Source organism: Homarus americanus, unplaced genomic scaffold (assembly GCF_018991925.1).
Source record: "Homarus americanus isolate GMGI-L3 unplaced genomic scaffold, GMGI_Hamer_2.0 scaffold23578, whole genome shotgun sequence".
NCBI classification, from domain to species: domain Eukaryota; kingdom Metazoa; phylum Arthropoda; class Malacostraca; order Decapoda; family Nephropidae; genus Homarus; species Homarus americanus.
This window is the reverse complement of record NW_024733231.1, coordinates 6094098-6113931: the sequence shown is the minus strand read 5'-3', so window position 1 is coordinate 6113931 and position 19834 is coordinate 6094098. Positions and strand designations below refer to the sequence as shown.

At 42.0% G+C, this 19834-nt stretch overlaps 1 protein-coding gene and 1 pseudogene across 1 annotated transcript; both read right to left on the bottom strand.

Moving 5' to 3' along the window:
- Window positions 1-658: 658 nt before the first annotated feature.
- Window positions 659-1789, bottom strand: LOC121869489 (annotated as a pseudogene).
- Window positions 1747-18923, bottom strand: LOC121869488 (transcriptional regulator ATRX-like). The gene is made up of 4 exons (XM_042370843.1): window positions 18800-18923; window positions 17131-17269; window positions 7516-7681; window positions 1747-2899 (listed from the first exon to the last, which is right to left on the bottom strand). Exons 1-4 carry the CDS (start codon window positions 18921-18923, stop codon window positions 2072-2074), a joined length of 1257 nt encoding a protein of 418 aa, XP_042226777.1. The 3' UTR covers window positions 1747-2071.
- Between the last annotated feature and the right edge of the window lie 911 nt (window positions 18924-19834).

Below are 19834 nucleotides of genomic sequence, written 5' to 3'. Positions count from 1 at the left end.
TCAGTATGCTTCGTTCAGTTACGTATTGCTTACCTGTCCACTACACTGGGTCTGTACTACACTACAGGTCTGTCCACTACACCTACAGGTCTGTCCACACTACACCACAGGTCTGTCCACTACACCACGGGTCTGTCCACTACACCACAGGTCTGTCCTACACCTAGGTCTGTCCACTACACCACAGGTCTGTCCACTACACCACAGGTCTGTCACTACACCACAGGTCTGTCCACTACACTACAGGTCTGTCCACTACACCACAAGGTCTGTCCTACACAGGTCTGTCACTACACCAGGTCTGTCCACTCCACTACAGGTCTGTCCACTCCACTACAGGTCTGTCCACTCCACCTACAGGTCTGTCCACTCTACAGGTCTGTCCACTACACTACAGGTCTGTCCACTACACTAGGTCTGTCCACTACACTGGGTCTGTCCACTCCCACCAGGTCTGTCCTCCACTACAGGTCTGTCCACTACACTACAGGTCTGTCCACTACCAGGTCTGTCCACTACACTACAGGTCTGTCCACTACACTACAGGTCTGTCACTACACTCAGGTCTGTCACTACACAGTCTGTCCACTACACTACAGGTCTGTCACTACCTACAGGTCTGTCCACTACCAAGGCTGTAAACATAGAAGGCATTGACTTACCCGATCTTAGTACCCATGATGACCTGTTGCCCAGACTGTGTTTTAGGGTAGAAGGCAGCGTAAGACGGCCGGCTATAGCTGATGTTGGCTTGTTTCTCCAGCTCATATGACCTCTTGGCCAACCTTTTCTCTGCACGCGACAGCTTCGTCCTTTTCGATCTCTGAGCAAACTTTCGTGTCTAAAGGGAGGCTTGGTGAAGAGGAGCGTGTTTCATCGACCTCGTGCAGATCTGATCGGTATTTCTCCGCTTGTCTGTCATGTCGATGGGGTCTAGGTGGCTCTCGTTCTCCACCCGAAGGTTACTAATTTCCTTGGACGACAGGTGGGCGTCCGGGTTCATTAAATGCGACGATCGGTCCGCGATGCCCTGTTTGTTTACCTGTCTGTCTATGTCGTTTCCAGAGGTATGAGTAACTAGGCGATAGATGTGGCACTCTTTCTTCTGCCCGTAACGATAGACCCGACACACGGCCTGGGTGTCGTGTACGATTAAACAGCGTCGAACACCACCACTCTGTTGGCTCCTACCAGGTTGATACCCAAACTGCCGGCTCTAGTCGACACTAAAAACAACCTGATGTTGGGGTTCATGTTGAATTCATTAATGAGTTTCTCTCTCTCCTGAGCCGAGGTGCTGCCGTCCAGCCTGAAGTCTGAACGATTTCTGAGCCAGCCTTCATACGTGCCGGGGATGTATGACCTCTGAAGGAACTCCTCCAGCAGCGTGAGGGTGAACAGAGACTGGGAAAACAGCAAGATTCGGTCCCCTACTCCTACATCCTTCCAAGATCTGAAAAAACACCTGGAATTTAGCAGAGTTGATGAGGGAGCCAGGCACATAGTCCTTGAATAAGCCTTCGGTCCACTCCAAGGTCATCTCCTCCTTCTTCACCTCCTCCTTCTTCTCATCTTTCTTGTCTTCTGAGTTATCTTCTTCCTCTCTTAGCGTCCTCCTTCTTACGGGTTTCTGGTCTCCGTCTTCCGTTTGTTCTTTGGGTTTGTCCTCCGTGACTGGGTAAGTGTGGTGGTGCTGCCTGAGGCTTGGAGTAGCAGGGGTGGCGAGGGTGGCGGGCTGACCGCTCGTTGCTCCGTGACTGTTTGTTCCGTTGGGATAGACTGATTCCATGTTGATTATTGCTAGACTGGCTCAGCGACTGTCCCGACTGATTGGAAACGCCTAGTGACTGTCCCGACTGATTGGAAATTCCTAGTGACTGTCCCGACTGATTGGATAAACCCAGTGATCCTCGTGAAGAACTGTTAATACCCATCGACTGGTCTGCTGAATTTGGAACTGACATTGACTGCTGTCCTGTGGGATTGGAAACTGTCATTTGCTGTCCTGTGGGATTGGAAACTCCCATCGACTGTTCAGAGAGTTGGAACTCCCATGGACTGTCCAGTGTGATTAGACATGCCCATGGGTTGCCCAAGAAGAATTACCAACACCCATAGACTGATCACCTGGGTTAGGCAGCCCCATAGAGTGCCCCGAGTGGTTGCTCAGCCCTAATGCCTGCCCCGAATGGTTGTGTACTCCCATGGGCTGCCCGGAGGGTGTTGTTAGCCCCATAGACTGCCTAGAAGGGCTGGGCAGTCCCAGTGATTGGTTAGACTGGTTAGGGAGGGACATACCCATGGAGGTGTTGTGCGTAGCGGGGTAGCCGGCAGACTCTGACTCACAGGGGTATTGTGTTGTGGGTACTGAGGGACATAGGGGTTGTTGGAGGGGGTAAGACCTGGGGTCGTTAGCACCGTAGCCCTGGTTGTACCACGGGTAGGGCATCTGCATCCCGTAGCCCTGGTGTATGTTGTGAGCACCCATGCCGTAGTCGCCAGACCGCCCTGGTTGTCTCGGAGCTGACCCATGTTGTGGTGCATCATGGGCGGACCCATCGGATCCTGGAAACCCATGGTGGGTTGTTGAAGACCCATTGCACTTTGGTGATTCATGTTCATCTGCCCCAGTCCAGGTTGAGGACCCATACCAACTTGATGTCCCATACCCAACCCGACGCCAGCCCAACTGTTGCGGAATATTACGATTCATGGGTCCCGGAGAGGCCCAGCTGGGCATGGGGTGTGACGGAACATTGAGAAGAGACTGGTTTGGGGTGCTGATTGAAGACGCTCTCCTAGACTTGGACTTCCCATCAACTTCGTCCAAATCCAAATCAAAGTCTTCATTAATTTTCTTCTGGACAAAGTTGTACAGGACATCAGGATGATTCCATATCTGGGAGAAAAAAGAATATAACCAATAACAACAGTTGAGGTGTCACTAACAAACCCATTTAAGCCTTTCACAAACACTCCAAGATTATCACCACAAACAAACACCTCAAGATTATCACCTTTATATGGAAAAACTACTATAGTTTTTTTTTTTTTTTTTTAAGTATTAGCCCACCCGGACACAGGTCACTGACCCACATCGGGGCCTCGGGGGCGAAAATGTAATAATAATAATAATAATAATAATAATAATAATAATAATAATAATAATAATAATAATAAAAATAATAATAATAATAATAATAAAGAACCAATAAGAAATACTAAAATTAAATAAAGACCAAAAGTGATAAACAATATACAGTACTGCATATATATTGTTTGGTCAGGGAAACAATTGAGACCCTACAATTGTGTGTAAATGAGGCAGAAAGTCAGATCATCAACCTGGGACTTGGTCACATATGGCAGCAGGGTCTACCATTAGACAACACATTATGCTTCCAATATCTTTAGTAGTACCTCCCTGTTGGTAGCTGCCTACTATTACTTCCCTACCAATACTAGTAAAGACAGTGTCACTATTACTTCCCTACCAATGCTAGTAAAGACAATTGTCCTTTCTTACTTCCTACCAATACTAGTAAGTTAATTATCACTATTACTTCCTCGTAACACTAGTAAAGACAGTGTCACTATTACTTCCTACCAATACTACTAAATGAACAGTGTCACTATTACTTCCTACCAATACTAGTAAAGACAGTGTCACTATTACTTCCTACCAATACTAGTGAAGACAGTGTCACTATTGCTTCCTATTAACACTAATCAGGAGCAGTGTCACTGTACTTCCCTACCAATACTATTAAAGACAGTGTCACTATTGCTTCCCTGTAGCTTACTAGTAAAAGGCAGTGTCACTCTTACTTCCCTACCCAATACTAGTAAAAAGCAGGTATACTCAACTTCCTACCAATACTAGTAAAGACAATTATCCACTAATAGCTTCTCACCAATACTAGTAAAAGGTGTCACTATTGCGCCCCTATTAACACTAGTAAAGACAGTGTCGCTATTACTTCCCTACCAATACTAGTAAGACAGTGTCACCTGTTACTTCACCAATACTAATGAGGAACAGTGTCCACTATTACTTCCTGCCAATGCCTAGTAAAGACAGTGTGCTATTGCTTCCTGCCAATGCTAGTAAAGACAGTGTCTCACTGTACTTCCTGCAATGCTAGTAAAGAACAGTGTCTATTGCTTCCTACCAATGCTAGTAAAAGACAGTGTCACTATTGCTTCCTACCAATACTAGTAAAAGTGTCACTATTACTTCCTATTAACACTAGTAAAGGAGCAATTATTCATATTACTTCCTACCAATACTAGTAAGGAACAATTGTCACTTTCTTAGCTTCCTACCAGCACTAGTACGAGAGTGTCACTATTACTTCCTATTAACACTAGTGAGAACGTTGTCACTATTACCTTTCCCTGCAATGCTAAGTAAAGACAATTAATCACTATTGCTTCCCTAACATCAACACTAGTAAAGACAGTGTCGCTATTGCTTCCTGCAATACTAGTAAAGAGTGTCACTATTGGCTTCCTCAATAACACTAGTAAGACAGCAGTGTCATATTGCTTCTACCAATATAGTAAAGACAGTGTCACTATTGCTTCCCTGCAATACTAGTAAAAAATTATGCTGTACTTCCTGCAATACTAGTAAAGACAGTGTCACTATTACTTCCTACCAATATACTAGTAAAGACAATTAATACTGTACTTCCTACCAATACTAGTAAAGAAGACAGTGTCACTAACCTTTACCAATACTAGTAAGGAGCAGTGTCACTATTACTTCCTACCAATGCTAGTAAGAAGACAGTGTTACACTACTTCCCTACCAATACTAGTAAAGACAGTGTCACTCTTAGCTTCTACCAATACTAGTAAAGACAGTGTCACTATTTAGCCCTACTTAATGTAGTAAAGGGGAGTGTCACTATTACTTCCTATTAACACTAGTAAAGAACAGTGTCACTATTGCTTCCTACCAATACTAGTAAAGACAATTATGCTATTACTTCCTACCAATACTAGTAAAGACAGTGTCACTTCCTACTTCCTATTAACACTAGTAAAAGGGGCAGTATCACTATTACTTCCCTACCAATACTAGTAAAGAACAGTGTCACTATTACTTCCCTACCAATACCTAGTAAAAACAGTGTCACTTTCTTCAGCACCCTACCAATACAAGTAAAAAGACAGTGTCACGATTACTTCCTACCAATACTAAGTAAAGACAGTGTCACTAACCACTACCAATACTAGTAAAGAGTGTCTTTCTTGCTTCCTATTAACACTAGTAAGGATCAATTGTCACTTCTTCTTCCTACAATACTAGTAAAGACAGTGTCACTATTACTTCCTACCAATACTAGTAAAAGAACAGTGTCACTATTGCTTCCTGTACTTACTAAATGAGGAGCAGTGTCACTATTTACTTCCTACCAATACTAGTAAAGACAAGTGTCACTATTGCTTTCTACCACCAATGCTAATCAGGAGCAATTGTCACTACTACTTCCTACCAATACTAGTAAAGACAGTTGTCCACTGTACTTCCTACCAATACTAGTAAAAGACAGTGTCACTAACTTACTTCCTGCAATGCTAGTAAAGAAACCAGTGTCATAGCCCCAGCTTCCTACCAATGCTAGTAAAGAGGTATCACTGTTAGCTCTATTAACACTAGTAAAGACAGTGTCCACTCATGCAGCCCACCCTACCAGTACTAGTAAAGACAGTGTCACTATTACTTCCTACCAATACTAGTAAAGACAGTGTCACTATTACTTCCTACAAATACTAGTAAAGACAGTGTCACAATTACTTCCTATTAACACTAGTAAAGACAGTGTCACTATAACTTCCTACCAACACTAGTAAAGACAGTGTCACTATTACTTCCTACCAATACGAGTAAAGACAGTGTCACTAGTACTTCCTACCAATACTAGTAAAGACAGTGTCACTATTACTTCCTATTAACACTAGTAAAGACAGTGTCACTATTACTTCCTACCAATACTAGTAAAGACAGTGTCACTATTACTTCCTATTAACACTAGTAAAGACAGTGTCACTATTACTTCCTACCAATACTAGTAAAGACAGTGTCACTATTACTTCCACAATACTAGTAAAGACAGTTCACTATTACAAATACTAGTAAAGACAGTGTCACAATTACTTCCTATTAACACTAGTAAAGACAGTGTCACTATTACTTCCTACCAACACTAGTAAAGACAGTGTCACTATTACTTCCTACCAATACTAGTAAAGACAGTGTCACTATTACTTCCTACCAATACTAGTAAAGACAGTGTCACTATTACTTCCTACCAATACTAGTAAAGACAGTGTCACTATTACTTCCTACCAATACTAGTAAAGACAGTGTCACTATTACTTCCTACCAATACTAGTAAAGACAGTGTCACTATTACTTCCTACCAATACTAGTAAAGACAGTGTCACTATTACTTCCTACCAATACTAGTAAAGACAGTGTCACTATTACTTCCTACCAATACTAGTAAAGACAGTGTCACTATTACTTCCTACCAATACTAGTAAAGACAGTGTCACTATTACTTCCTACCAATACTAGTAAAGACAGTGTCACTATTACTTCCTATTAACACTAGTAAAGACAGTGTCCTACTTCCTACCAACACTAGTAAAGACAGTGTCACTATTACTTCCTATTAACACTAGTAAAGACAGTGTCACTATTACTTCCTACCAATACTAGTAAAGACAGTGTCACTATTACTTCCTACCAATACTAGTAAAGACAGTGTCACTATTACTTCCTATTAACACTAGTAAAGACAGTGTCACTATTACTTCCTATTAACACTAGTAAAGACAGTGTCACTATTACTTCCTACCAATACTAGTAAAGACAGTGTCACTATTACTTCCTATTAACACTAGTAAAGACAGTGTCACTATTACTTCCTACCAATACTAGTAAAGACAGTGTCACTATTACTTCCTATTAACACTAGTAAAGACAGTGTCACTATTACTTTACCAATACTAGTAAAGACACCAATTACTTCCTATTAACACTAGTAAAGACAGTGTCACTATTACTTCCTATTAACACTAGTAAAGACAGTGTCACTATTACTTCCTACCAATACTAGTAAAGACAGTGTCACTATTACTTCCTACCAATACTAGTAAAGACAGTATCACTATTACTTCCTACCAATACTAGTAAAGACAGTGTCACAATTACTTCCTATTAACACTAGTAAAGACAGTGTCACTATTACTTCCTATTAACACTAGTAAAGACAGTGTCACCATTACTTCGTATTAACACTAGTAAAGACAGTGTCACAATTACTTCCTATTAACACTAGTAAAGACAGTGTCACTATTACTTCCTACCAATACTAGTAAAGACAGTGTCACAATTACTTCCTATTAACACGAGTAAAGACAGTGTCACTATTACTTCCTATTAACACTAGTAAAGATAATAGTATGTTAGTAGCCGAGACAACATCTCTACTCACTCACCTTACAACAGATAGCAAAAGCCTTGAGAGGGTTGGCCATGGCCTTGGTGGCGGCCAACTCGGTCATAAACGTAGAGTATAGTTTGCGCTGGATCTCCGTCATCCTACACAGCAGCACATGTTCTTCTTTCTTGGGCAGTGTGTTGGCGAGTACCGTGTGTCCTCGTCTGATGGTAAGACATTAACCTCTGAGTATGATTGTGTTGTCACTAATAATGGTAAACAAATATATTAAGGTGTAGAGAGCAGGGGTGTACAGGCGGGCGACATGTGAGTACACACTTGGTTATCACCCTTCTGGGGGGTGAGTGTGGCAAGATAAAGGAGGTGGATACAGGAACACAGGACTAGATGTGTTGACAGCTGAGGGGTGAGATCTTAGTCTACTGGAGAGTGAGGGACAAGCTCCCTCACCTATGGGCGAGTGTGAAGCTCTCTCTCTCCTCCCCATGAAAAATCCTGCTTGTGCTATGTGTTGTATAATATACAGTTACCTTTATTAGTGTTATTGCCTGCTACTGCTGCTCCCTGATACTTGACACCTCTTGGTATGGACCAATGCATCAAAGTTTGGAGATAATGACTGAGCTGCACCAACCTTCAGTATTGAATTCAAGTGCGCAGCAGTAAGTTGAGAACGAAGCCGAGATTTGTTACTGTCCATTACAGTAAAGAGATGTTCACAAACATATGTACAGTACAGTCTGGGTTTACAAGGATATTTTATACACCAATTGCCATTTACGTGGCACCTGTCCAGACGTGCTAATTTTTCTTTACGTGGTGAATGCCATCATATACGCACGAAGCAGCGGGCAAGGTGCTGGGCTGTGCCGATGACGTGGCGGGCTGTGATTGGGCCACGTATCCTTACCACCCACGCACCCCCTCCGCCGCGCGCTGTGATTGGTCTATTTAACCTTGCTCGACCTGCCACCAGCGCTCTTGACCTTGGCCGTGTTAGTCTCACCGTCCCCGCGTATATTCACTCGTGCCCAGGAACCGCTTTTGTTTTTTTCTTTCTACACAATGGCTTCCGCTGGACCCCCACCACCCCCGAGAAGCCCTGAAGTACCTGGCCCAAGCCGCCCCAAGCCCAAGAAGGTGCGACGTGCCTTAAGCTATGAGGTTAAGTACAAGATCGTCCAGGAGTTAGAAAAAGGCACCAGGCAGGTGGATCTGGCCAAACAATATGGAAAGAATGAATCGACAATCCGCAAGAACAAGAAGGATGCCGGCAAAATCAATGAACACATGAACATGAACATCAAAGCTCTCTCCACCCTGGAAATGCCATCCCTCAGTGACCTCCACCACCAAGCACTGGAAAGGTTTGGCAGTGGACTACTGCACCACCCTCGCCATTGCCACCTCCTGCCACCGGCAGTCCCCCGCCCACCTCGCGCAGTCCGCCATACAACAAAATTCAGCCCATAAGAGCCTGCACTGATAGATATAAGTATAGCACCATCCCATCTATTGCTAAAATAATAAACAGTTCCTGATTTATGTACTGTACACCCCTGTAAATGTATTCAACGCATATTATATCATCATGTCTAAATCAAATGTAAGTGTATATTTTCAGCCACCGGCTGCAACTCTATTAATAAACCGTTTATTATTATTATTATTTCCAAGTCTGTAGGTGCCTCGCTGGTGAAATATTGCCACAATAAGGTGCTGCTGAGATTTGTTTGGTAAGCTACATTATTCGTTAGTCAAGAAGGAACATGGCAGTCGACACTCGGGCACATCCCCGTGTGCCCAGCAATCTCTTCTACTAACGTAAGTGTTAAAAAACCTAATATTATTGATATTTCTCTTATATATTAATTGTGTGTGCATACCATCATAAAATTAAGATGTTATTTTTACTACAATGTACAGTATTGTGTCGGCGATAGCCAAAAAAAGGGTAGTCTGGTGGTCAGCCCAGTCTCTATTTCAATTACCGGGTAATCCCATATGTTCTGTTATTTTATTTACGCGTTTCACTTTATACGTGGACCTCTATGGGTTTAATTAACCGTGTAAACCCAAACTATATTGTACTTCCAAACATGGACATAATCTTTGAGGCAAAACACTTAAAATCCTGGGATAATTTGGTCTCACATGTTGATAAAATGTGCCAACATCAACACTCAAAAACTTGTTCCTCAACACATAATCACACTGGAGCTCAATTAATTCTAACTGAAGATGTTCTGGTACTTCATAACACTGACAGAGAATGGGTTCTGAAAAATGGAAAAAAATTTCTCAAGGTATTTAAAGTCAGCAAACCTTTCTTGAAACTCAATCCTTAACTTGGAAAACTTGATGCAGTACTTTTGTGTGTTGGTATCAACATAAAGCTCAGGTGTGCCTTGCGGGGACTTAAACGTCGGAGAGTGTGAAAGATTACTCTCTGCAAGTTGTCTTTCATAAAGCTGCAGTTTCATCTCAAAGGCACAAATGCAGTAATAAAACTGTTACCAATTTACTGCGTCCTTGCATCATTGTGTTCAAGTAATGTAAGTGCTCTGTAATATCCACCACCAAAGTTAGATCTTGAACCCATTCATTATCTTTCAGTTCATGCACATCCCTTCCTTTCTGCTCCATGAACACATATATTTCACTGCGCAATTCATTAAATCGCTTCAGTACGACTCCCCGACTTAACCGGCGAACATCAGTGTGATGTGGCAGTCCGTGTGTGTGTTCTCATTTTCCTCCAATAAGCAGTTGAACTGTCTGTGGTTCAGATCTAGTGCTCGTATAAAGTTCCCTGTCTTTAATGTTTTACTGCACAACACTTCTCTATGTATAATGCAATGCAAATTATGAAATTGATGGTCTAGATTCACAGATAGTAGTTTTTCCTTTAATATTGTTGCCACACCAGCTTTGCTACCCACCATTTGAAGTGCTCCATCTGTAGCCAGACTCGCAGTTTGTACCCAGTCATCACCTAATTTACCCAGTTCCCCCACCAAACTCATCACCTGTTGTTGTTGTTCCTTTCATTGATACCAGTTGTGTTAGTAGCATATTTTCATCCACACCTTGTAGTATAAAAACTGTAAGTTGTGCTACATCAGTTATGTCAATACTTTCATCAACTGCAACAGAAAATGTAGCAAAGGACTTAACGTTATCTTTGATTTGACTGATAATATTCTCTGATAATTCATAATTGTCTCTGCAACTGTATTTCTTGAGAGGCTAATGTTTGCAAATGCTTGACTTTTTCCAGGCAAATATCTTCTGAAGCCATCAACATACGTTTCTGTAAAAGGTTCTCTTCAGAAAAAGACTTTGATGACACAGCTATTTCATGGGCCTTCCTGTAGCTTGCCTTAACTGCAGCGTCACTGACTTGATGAACACTCTTAATACTGACTGCTGCTTTTTCAATGACTGCTCCAACTCTTTAACTTGTCTTCATGTAACTTGCCACAATATTTATTATACTTGGGAGCATCGCTAATGTCATAGTGGCTACAAATATTGTAATCTTTGGCAACAGCTGCCTGTTGCTTACAAATCAAACAAGTCAGTTTTCTATTCATTTTAACAAAAAAGTACAAGATTTTCCACTTTTCCTGTACCACCCGACACTCGTCATTAATTGTTCTTTTCTTTGATAACATCATTATGGGCTCAAAAGTAAAAACAATGGACACTGCTTCTGATATTTGCAACGCTCCAACTGCCTTGAGTGACTATACAGAACTAGTACCAGTGTGACTGCCAAAGCGGGAACCTGACGCATCAGAGTTATCACGTCTAATACTAGCAAGTGGCCAGTGGTTGGCCCGTCTCACAACTAGTACACTGGCATGCTTAGAACCACAAATAACCATTAAAACTATCTCTAATTGCTCTTTCATTGGTGCTGTTGCACTGATTATATTATTCTAGTGAACACCAGACAATTTTCTTCAGCTGAGGGAAATCCCGCTAGTCAAAGGGTGATTAACGCATTTAGCAGGCCATCACTCTAACACCAGATAAGTACTGGACTGAAGGTCACTGAGAGTGCTCTGCTATCCTTTACTAATGACATCTTAAATTCCTTTGATGACAGTCAGTTCACAGTCGGTATATTCTTGGACCTCTCTAAAGCCTTCGATACTGTCGACCATACCATCCTCCCTTCAAAGCTTGAACATTACAGTGTTAGAGGCCTGTCCCACAATTGGGTTACCTCATATCTGTCCAATAGGATGCAGTATGTCTGCTATAATAACCACTAATCTGACTCCTTGCCAATCTTGTATGGAGTCCACGCCAGCACACTCATAAAATAAAACTTATTTGCAGACGATAGTAATCTATATGCCAGCAACTCAGACCTCCATTCCTTGATGAGATCTATGAACACTGAATTGATTTAAGTCAGGACCTGGGTAATACGTAATAAACTGACCTTATACCTTCAGAAAACCAACTACACGATCTTTCACAGAAGGAAAAACTTGACCCCAGACTTGGACCCCCTGTACCTTGGTAATACAGTCCTCAATCGCGAACAAAATACTAAATTCCTCGGAGTTAATGTTGATGAGAAACTTAACTGGAGAAACCACATACAAGCCATTCACAGTAAAGTCAATAAACAGTGCGGTATTATGTATCACACTTGACAGTCACTCACTCTCACGGCAATGAAAGAAATCTAATATGATCTTGTTTACCAACACCTGATGCACTGTCACACACTATGGGGGGGGGCCTCTGGCTCTTCAAACACAACCCCTGGTTACTGTACAAAAGAGAGATGTACGGACAATGACCTACTTGAAATAAACTGATCACACTAACGAACAATTTGCTAAATTAAAATGTTAAAATTCGAGGATATTAACACCTACTGCTGTGCCCTATTCGTTTACAAATCTTTCAATCACTTGCTTGACAATAATTATTTCCAGTTTCGGAATAATCAGCGATACAACTTAAGGCACCAAGAGCTACTAAGACCACCCCCCCATGCACTCCTCTCAGTCCCAGACCTCCATAAAATTTCACGGTGTGAAGGTGTGGAACAACTTACCCCCACCCATCTGTAAGGGTGGAAACGATCTTCCTGCTCGTTACCGCTGTGAACTCTCTCGTTTGCTGGCGCGACCCCCACTTGGGGGGGTTGGACGGAGTTGAGGAGGTTCGCTGCTACCTGTGTCACCAGCAGATTCACCCCAGCCGTCATACAGTCACTATCTATCTACCCCGTTGTTCGTCAAATTCTGGCTGTGATCTCATCAAGGCTCGGGACTCGTGGGCTGTGTCCCCCAGACCTTCACCTATCGACTGTCAATTCTCTGGTCATCTACCACTACCGCGACCGTCAGTTCATCTCCTCCGTCTGTGCCCCGGTGTTCTCCTGCCATTTCAAAACATCGGCCGCTGTCGCTCGAGTGTGGAATTGAATGGACGCTTCCCTACCCTGAGTGTGGATCACCGTGTTCCAGAACCTTCCCCCAGGGCCACTGCCGTAGGAAATATCTGTTCATTGTTTGATTCTTTTATTGTTGATTCCTTTAATTGCTGACTCCCTTTCATTGTTTGATTCTATCAGTTGTTGACACCCAGTAATTGTTTGACTCCATTAACTGTTTACTGCCTTAAATGTCTGACTCCCGTAATTATTTGATGTTTGTTGAGTGGTGTCAGAGTTCTGTGTTATATTTTTATAGTAAAGAGATGTCAATCTCAAACGGTTGTTTGTTATTCCTCAGTAAACCATGGTCCTTGACTTTCCTTTATTAAGATCCTGATTAGTCTGGTAAGGGATTTCTATCCCTAAGTCCCAGACCTTTACACCATCTGAGCAAAGACTACACTCCCTTCCTTTAATTCATCTCTTAAAAAATATCAATTGTCTAAGTATTAATATTTTTTTGTAATACAGTCGGCCCTTAACATACGCAGGTTTAGCATACACAGATTTGCAAATACGCGGATTGCCCCGCCGGAGGAGTATTCTGTACATTGAAGTAATTGAAGTACATTCAAATCGCGCGCCATTCAACTCGTGCGCGGCACCGAACACAGGACACCGCCCGCTCCCGCAACCTCACACACACAAGCATAGCTCTCCCTCACTCAGTCAGTCTCACTGTAACCACGCTTGTGTTGACATCAGCATTGTAGTTGCAAAAATATTACATTTCCGTGAATGTATTTTATCAAGCACAGTATGAATAGAATATCACTAATATAAGAGTATTTTAACCGAAAACTACTAAAAAAACGAGTAACATATCTTGAACATCGGAAGGTTAGGTAAAGTCTTTTGTTTTCATGTAGTTTATCCTAATTTACATTGAAATGCATTACGTTTCAGCAAAACTACTATTTATTTCTGAGAATATGGAAATGTAATATTTTGCTGAAATGACGTACGTATTACAGTGGAAAGTGACGAAAGCAATGACTCGCTTTCTTTCGTTCAAAAGATGTTACCGTAATCGCTTTTCGAATGGTTTTCAGTTAAAAAACTGTTGTATTACAATAATATTCTATCCTAATTCACTTGTGATGCAACAGTTTTTTTAACTGAAAACCATTCGAAAAGCGATTACGGTAACATCTTTTGAACGAAAGAAAGCGAAAGTCATTGTTTTCGTCACGATTTTATCCCACTTTCCACTGTAATACGTACGTCATTTCAGCAAAAATATTACATTTCCGTGAATGTAGTATATCAAGCACAGTATGAATAGAATATCATTGTAATATAACAGTATTTTAACCGAAAACTATTAAAAAAACGAGTAACATCTCTTGAACATTGGAAGGTTAGGTAAAGTCTTTTGTTTTCGTCATGTATTTTATCCTATTTTACATTGAAATACATCACGTTTCAGCAAAACTACTATTTATTTCTGAGAATATATTCATTCAGGCACAGTTTAGGTAAAATATACATGTGCTGTAACATTTTTTTAATTGAAAACGATTCGAAAAACACGTACCCTCTAGCCCTGTTCAAGGAGAAGACTGGGAGGAGCTGTTTGGTGCTTAAGACGATGACAAGGAAAATGATTTTGATGGATTTTAATGAAAATATTCAGAAAGACCCTGGCACTGTCAAGGAAAGTGGCTGCTGAAGGCTTCCAGGACATGGCAGAGGACGAGATTAGGGAGCTAATTGAAGAGCACGACACTGAGCTGACCGAGGAGGATCTACAGGAGTTAGTAGACTCAGGCAAGGAAGAGGAAGCGAAAGGGAAAGAGGATGAGGAAGAGGAAGAGCACCAAGAAATAACGTTGGAGAAGTTGGGGGAGATGACCAGGAATATTGAGGCACTGAAAAACCTGGCCTATAGTATGGACCCCTCCATGGTGCGTGCCCTGAAATTCATGCGAGGGATGGATGACGTTTTTGCTCCATACAAAAACATCATGGAAGAAATGAAAAGAAAGAGACGACAACTCCCCATCACCATGTTCTTTGATCACCGAAGGAGAGATTTAACACCATCAATCACTGGCGGCAGTGAGGAAGCAGCTGAATCCACCGTCGCCCCCACTTCACCACCCGTTATGGAATTGAGTGACGATGAGCCCGATGACCCCCGTCCTGTCGCCGAGGATAGGTACGGTACAGTAAAGTGAAATTTTTATCTCTTTTTTTTTAATAGCTTTTCTTGCCATGTTTATTGTTTGTAAAAATGCACAGCACAGTACAGTTCAGTACTGTACATAGGAAGTGGAGGTGCAGTTATTCACTAAACATTTGTGTTTGTTGTCGGCAGTAGTGACGGTGAGGAGGTGGAGGAGGCAGAGGAGGGAGCGGAGGGAGCGAGTTGGGAGGAGTGGTGAGCTTGGACGCGAGAGGAGGGATGAGTGGAGATGCCAGCCAGTACATTACGGGTGTACAGTATTAATTGTTTTTATAGCTCTTTTTGCATTTTAATATTAAATACTGTACCTTACGTTTCAACGAAACTGCCATTTATTTCTGAGAATATGGAAATGTAATATTTTTGCTGAAATGACGTACGTATTACAGTGGAAAGTGGGATAAAATTGTGACGAAAGCAATGACTTTCGCTTTCTTTCGTTCAAAAGCTGTTACCGTAATCGCTTTTCGAATGGTTTTCAGTTGTGGGATTATGAGGCTAATGATAGGATAGAATATTATTGTAATACAGTACAACAGTTTTTTAACTGAAAACCATTCGAAAAGCGATTACTGTAAAATCTTTTGAACAACGAAAGAAAGAGAAAATCATTGTTTGCGTCATGATTTTATCCCACTTTCCACTGTAATACGAACGTCATTTCAGCAAAAATATTACATTTCCATATTTATTTCTGAGAATATATTCATTCAGTCACAGTTAAGGTAAAATATACTTGTGATGTAATATTTTAATGAAAATACGGTATCGTAGTTTTCTTTTGTTTCAAATTCAATTAACAAAGATTGATGTTTCAAATGTAATGAACAAAAATTTATGTACAGTATCTATAAATAAACTTTAAAAAATGAATACTTTGTTTTACATCGTCCTGTGCTACCATACCATGCATTTGGCCACTTTGGGCTTGCTATGATGAAGCAAGAGATCTGCCCTGGCAACTGTACCGACATTCACAGCAGGTGGTGCGTTGGTGCATCGTTTCCATTGTTTACTGGTAGTTACTGGTAAATATTTTTCAACCGAACAAGACTATTACCCGTTTAGAGGTCGACCCCCAATTTTTTGCCAAATAATTTGGTCTTAAAAACTCGAACTACACACAGGTATATATGGTAAATAAGGACATGGGGGGGGGCAGCAAAAATACGCGGATTTTTAACATCCACGGGTATCTCTGTTACGTAACCCCCGCATATGTTAAGGGCCGACTGTACCTACATTATATTTCAGCTTTTATTGTACCACCAAAATCGTTTTATCAGATATTATCATGGAGATATATAGAAATTACCATTGCAATAAATATATTAGCCAACTAGACCTAATACTGACAGCTCTGTCCTCTTGTTCCACCTTAATACAACCCATGTTGTACTGCTTCCCTCCCTTATCATATTTATGTACATTAAATCCACTGAAAACTGTGTATATACTTATACTGTAATATATAAACAAATAAATCAAATTAATAAATATTGAAGTGATAACCGTGGTACCATGTTCTTATTACCACCATGCTATTGTATTATTCCAGATGATACTAAATGTTACATAATACTTCCTTGAGATAAATGTATATCAGGTGCCTAAAAGAGAGGTCAGGTTCTCAACTGGCTCAGCCATGTTAATATTATTATCCACTCTGTATCTGTGTTTTTCAGGCTAAAGAAACTGTTTCAATATCAATATCCTCCAAGCACTTGTCTTTGAACAGACTCAATAGACTAAAAGAGTATTATCCAATACAAATAGTCTTAACTTTTTACATCAAGTGCTACTGTTTTAGGCTCTTAGCTGCTCAAGGTGCAGCCGGAGCAGCCAGTGACCACACGTAAGAGGGTGTGTCGGGCCCCATTTTTGACACGACCTGTATAGAAGACCAGCACTGTACTTGACCTCTTTCAATTCCTCAACAGTAAGGTAAGGTGTCCATTAACAACTGGGTGGACAAGATGTACAACGTAAACACTCACCTCTGGACAAAACCTTCGAGCAAGGAGTGGAGCACATGTGCCCGGTACCTCATAAGTTTCATATCTTGTGGGGTGGAATCCACACACTGGCCATTCTGTATTGGACGTTCAAACATGTTGCTGAATTCTGTCTTGGTACCTGTAGGAATAACAACACTGATTAGTAGATACACTGTCTTGGTACACTGTAGGAATAACAACACTGATTAGTAGATACACTGTCTTGGTACACTGTAGGAATAACAACACTGATTAGTAGATACACTGTCTTGGTACACTGTAGGAATAACAACACTGATTAGTAGATACACTGTCTTGGTACACTGTAGGAATAACAACACTGATTAGTAGATACACTGTCTTGGTACACTGTAGGAATAACAACACTGATTAGTAGATACACTGTCTTGGTACACTGTAGGAATAACAACACTGATTAGTAGATACACTGTCTTGGTACACTGTAGGAATAACAACACTGATTAGTAGATACACTGTCTTGGTACACTGTAGGAATAACAACACTGATTAGTAGATACACTGTCTTGGTACACTGTAGGAATAACAACACTGATTAGTAGATACACTAGTCTTGGTACACTGTAGGAATAACAACACTGATTAGTAGATACACTGTCTTGGTACACTGTAGGAATAACAACACTGATTAGTAGATACACTGTCTTGGTACACTGTAGGAATAACAACACTGATTAGTAGATACATTGTCTAACTGCACTGTATACCTGTACTGTCTAGCTACACTGTATACTTACAATGTCTAGCTACACTGTATACCTGTACTGTACTGTCTAGGAACACTGTATACCTAAAATGTATAGGTACACTGTGCACCTACACTGTTTAAGTACACTGTATACCTGTACTGTCTAGGTACACTGTACACCTACACTGTCTAGGTACACTGTATACCTGTAATGTACTGTCTAGCAACACTGTATACCTACACTGTCTAGCAACACTGTATACCTACACTGTCTAGGTACACTGTATACCTGTACTGTCTAGGTACACTGTATACCTACACTGTCTAGGCACATTGTATACCTGTACTGTTTAGGTACACTGTATACCTACACTGTCTAGGTACACTATATACCTGTACTGTCTAGGTACACTGTATACCTACACTGTCTAGGTACATTGTATACCTGTACTGTTTAGGTGCACTGTATACCTACACTGTCTAGGTGCACTGTGTACCTACACTGTCTAGGTGCACTATGTACCTACACTGTCTAGGTGCACTATGTACCTACACTGTCTAGGTACACTGTGTACGTACACTGTCTAGGTGCACTGTGTACCTGTTGACCGTTCAGGTGCACTTCTGTGTACCACAGTGTTCAGGTAATATCAGTACACCGTCTAGGCCACACTGTGTACACCGTTCAGGCAACACCGTGCACCACACTGTTCAGGGTGCACCGTGTACCCACACCGTTCAGGTGCACTGTGTACGCACACTGTCTAGGGTGCACTGTGCACTCACACTGTCTTAGGCACACTGTGTACCCACACTGTCTAGGCACACCGTGTACCCACACTGTCTAGGGTGCACTGTGTACCTGTTGATTGCTCCAGGCACACTGTGTACCCACACTGTCTAGGTGCACTGTGTACCACACTGTTCAGGCACACTGTGTACCACACTGTTCAGGGTGCACTGTGCAATCACAATGACTAGGTGCACCATGTACCCACACTGACCAGGGTGCATCTATGTACCCACACTGACTAGGTGCACAGTACCCACACTGTTCAGGGTGCATCGTGCCCACACTGTTCAGGTGCACTGCAGTACTACACTGTTCAGCACTGTGTACCCACACTGTTCAGGCAGCACTGTGCACCACACCGTTCAGGCACACTGCACTCCGCACTGTGCACCCACACCGTTCAGGGTGCACTGTGTACCCACACTGCCCAGGGTGCACTGTGTACCCACAGTGTCTAGGCACTGTGTACGCACACTGTCCAGGGTGCACTGTGTACCTACACTGTCTAGGTACACTGTGTACCTACACTGTCTAGGTACACTGTGTACCTACACTGTCTAGGTGCACTGTGTACCTACACTGTCTAGGTACACTGTGTACCTACACTGTCTAGGTGCACTGTGTACCTACACTGTCTAGGTACACTGTGTACCTACACTGTCTAGGTGCACTGTGTACCTACACTGACTAGGTGCACTATGTACCTACACTGACTAGGTGCACTGTGTACCTACACTGTCTAGGTGCACTGTGTACCTACACTGTCTAGGTGCACTGTGTACCTACACTGTCTAGGTGCACTGTGTACCTACACTGTCTAGGTACACTGTGTACCTGCACTGTGTACCTACACTGTCTAGGTGCACTGTGTACCTACACTGTCTAGGTGCACTGTGTACCTACACTGTCTAGGTACACTGTGTACCTACACTGTCTAGGTACACTGTGTACCTACACTGTCTAGGTGCACAGTGTACGTACACTGTCTAGGTGCACTGTGTACCTACACTGTCTAGGTACACTGTGTACGTACACTGTCTAGGTGCACTGTGTACCTACACTGTCTAGGTACACTGTGTACCAACACTGTCAAGGTACACTGTGTACCAACACTGTCTAGGTACACTGTGTACCAACACTGTCAAGGTACACTGTGTACCAACACTGTCTAGGTACACTGTGTA

Coding starts and splice junctions, on each gene's coding strand:
- LOC121869488 (XM_042370843.1), bottom strand. CDS start 18,923: ATGCACCCTGAACAGTGTGGGTACTGTGCACCTAGTCAGTGTGGGTAC. Junction 7,682..17,130: donor CTCGAAGGTTTTGTCCAGAG/GTGAGTGTTTAC, acceptor TCTTACCATCAG/ACGAGGACACACGGTACTCG. Junction 2,900..7,515: donor CTTTTGCTATCTGTTGTAAG/GTGAGTGAGTAG, acceptor TTTTTCTCCCAG/ATATGGAATCATCCTGATGT.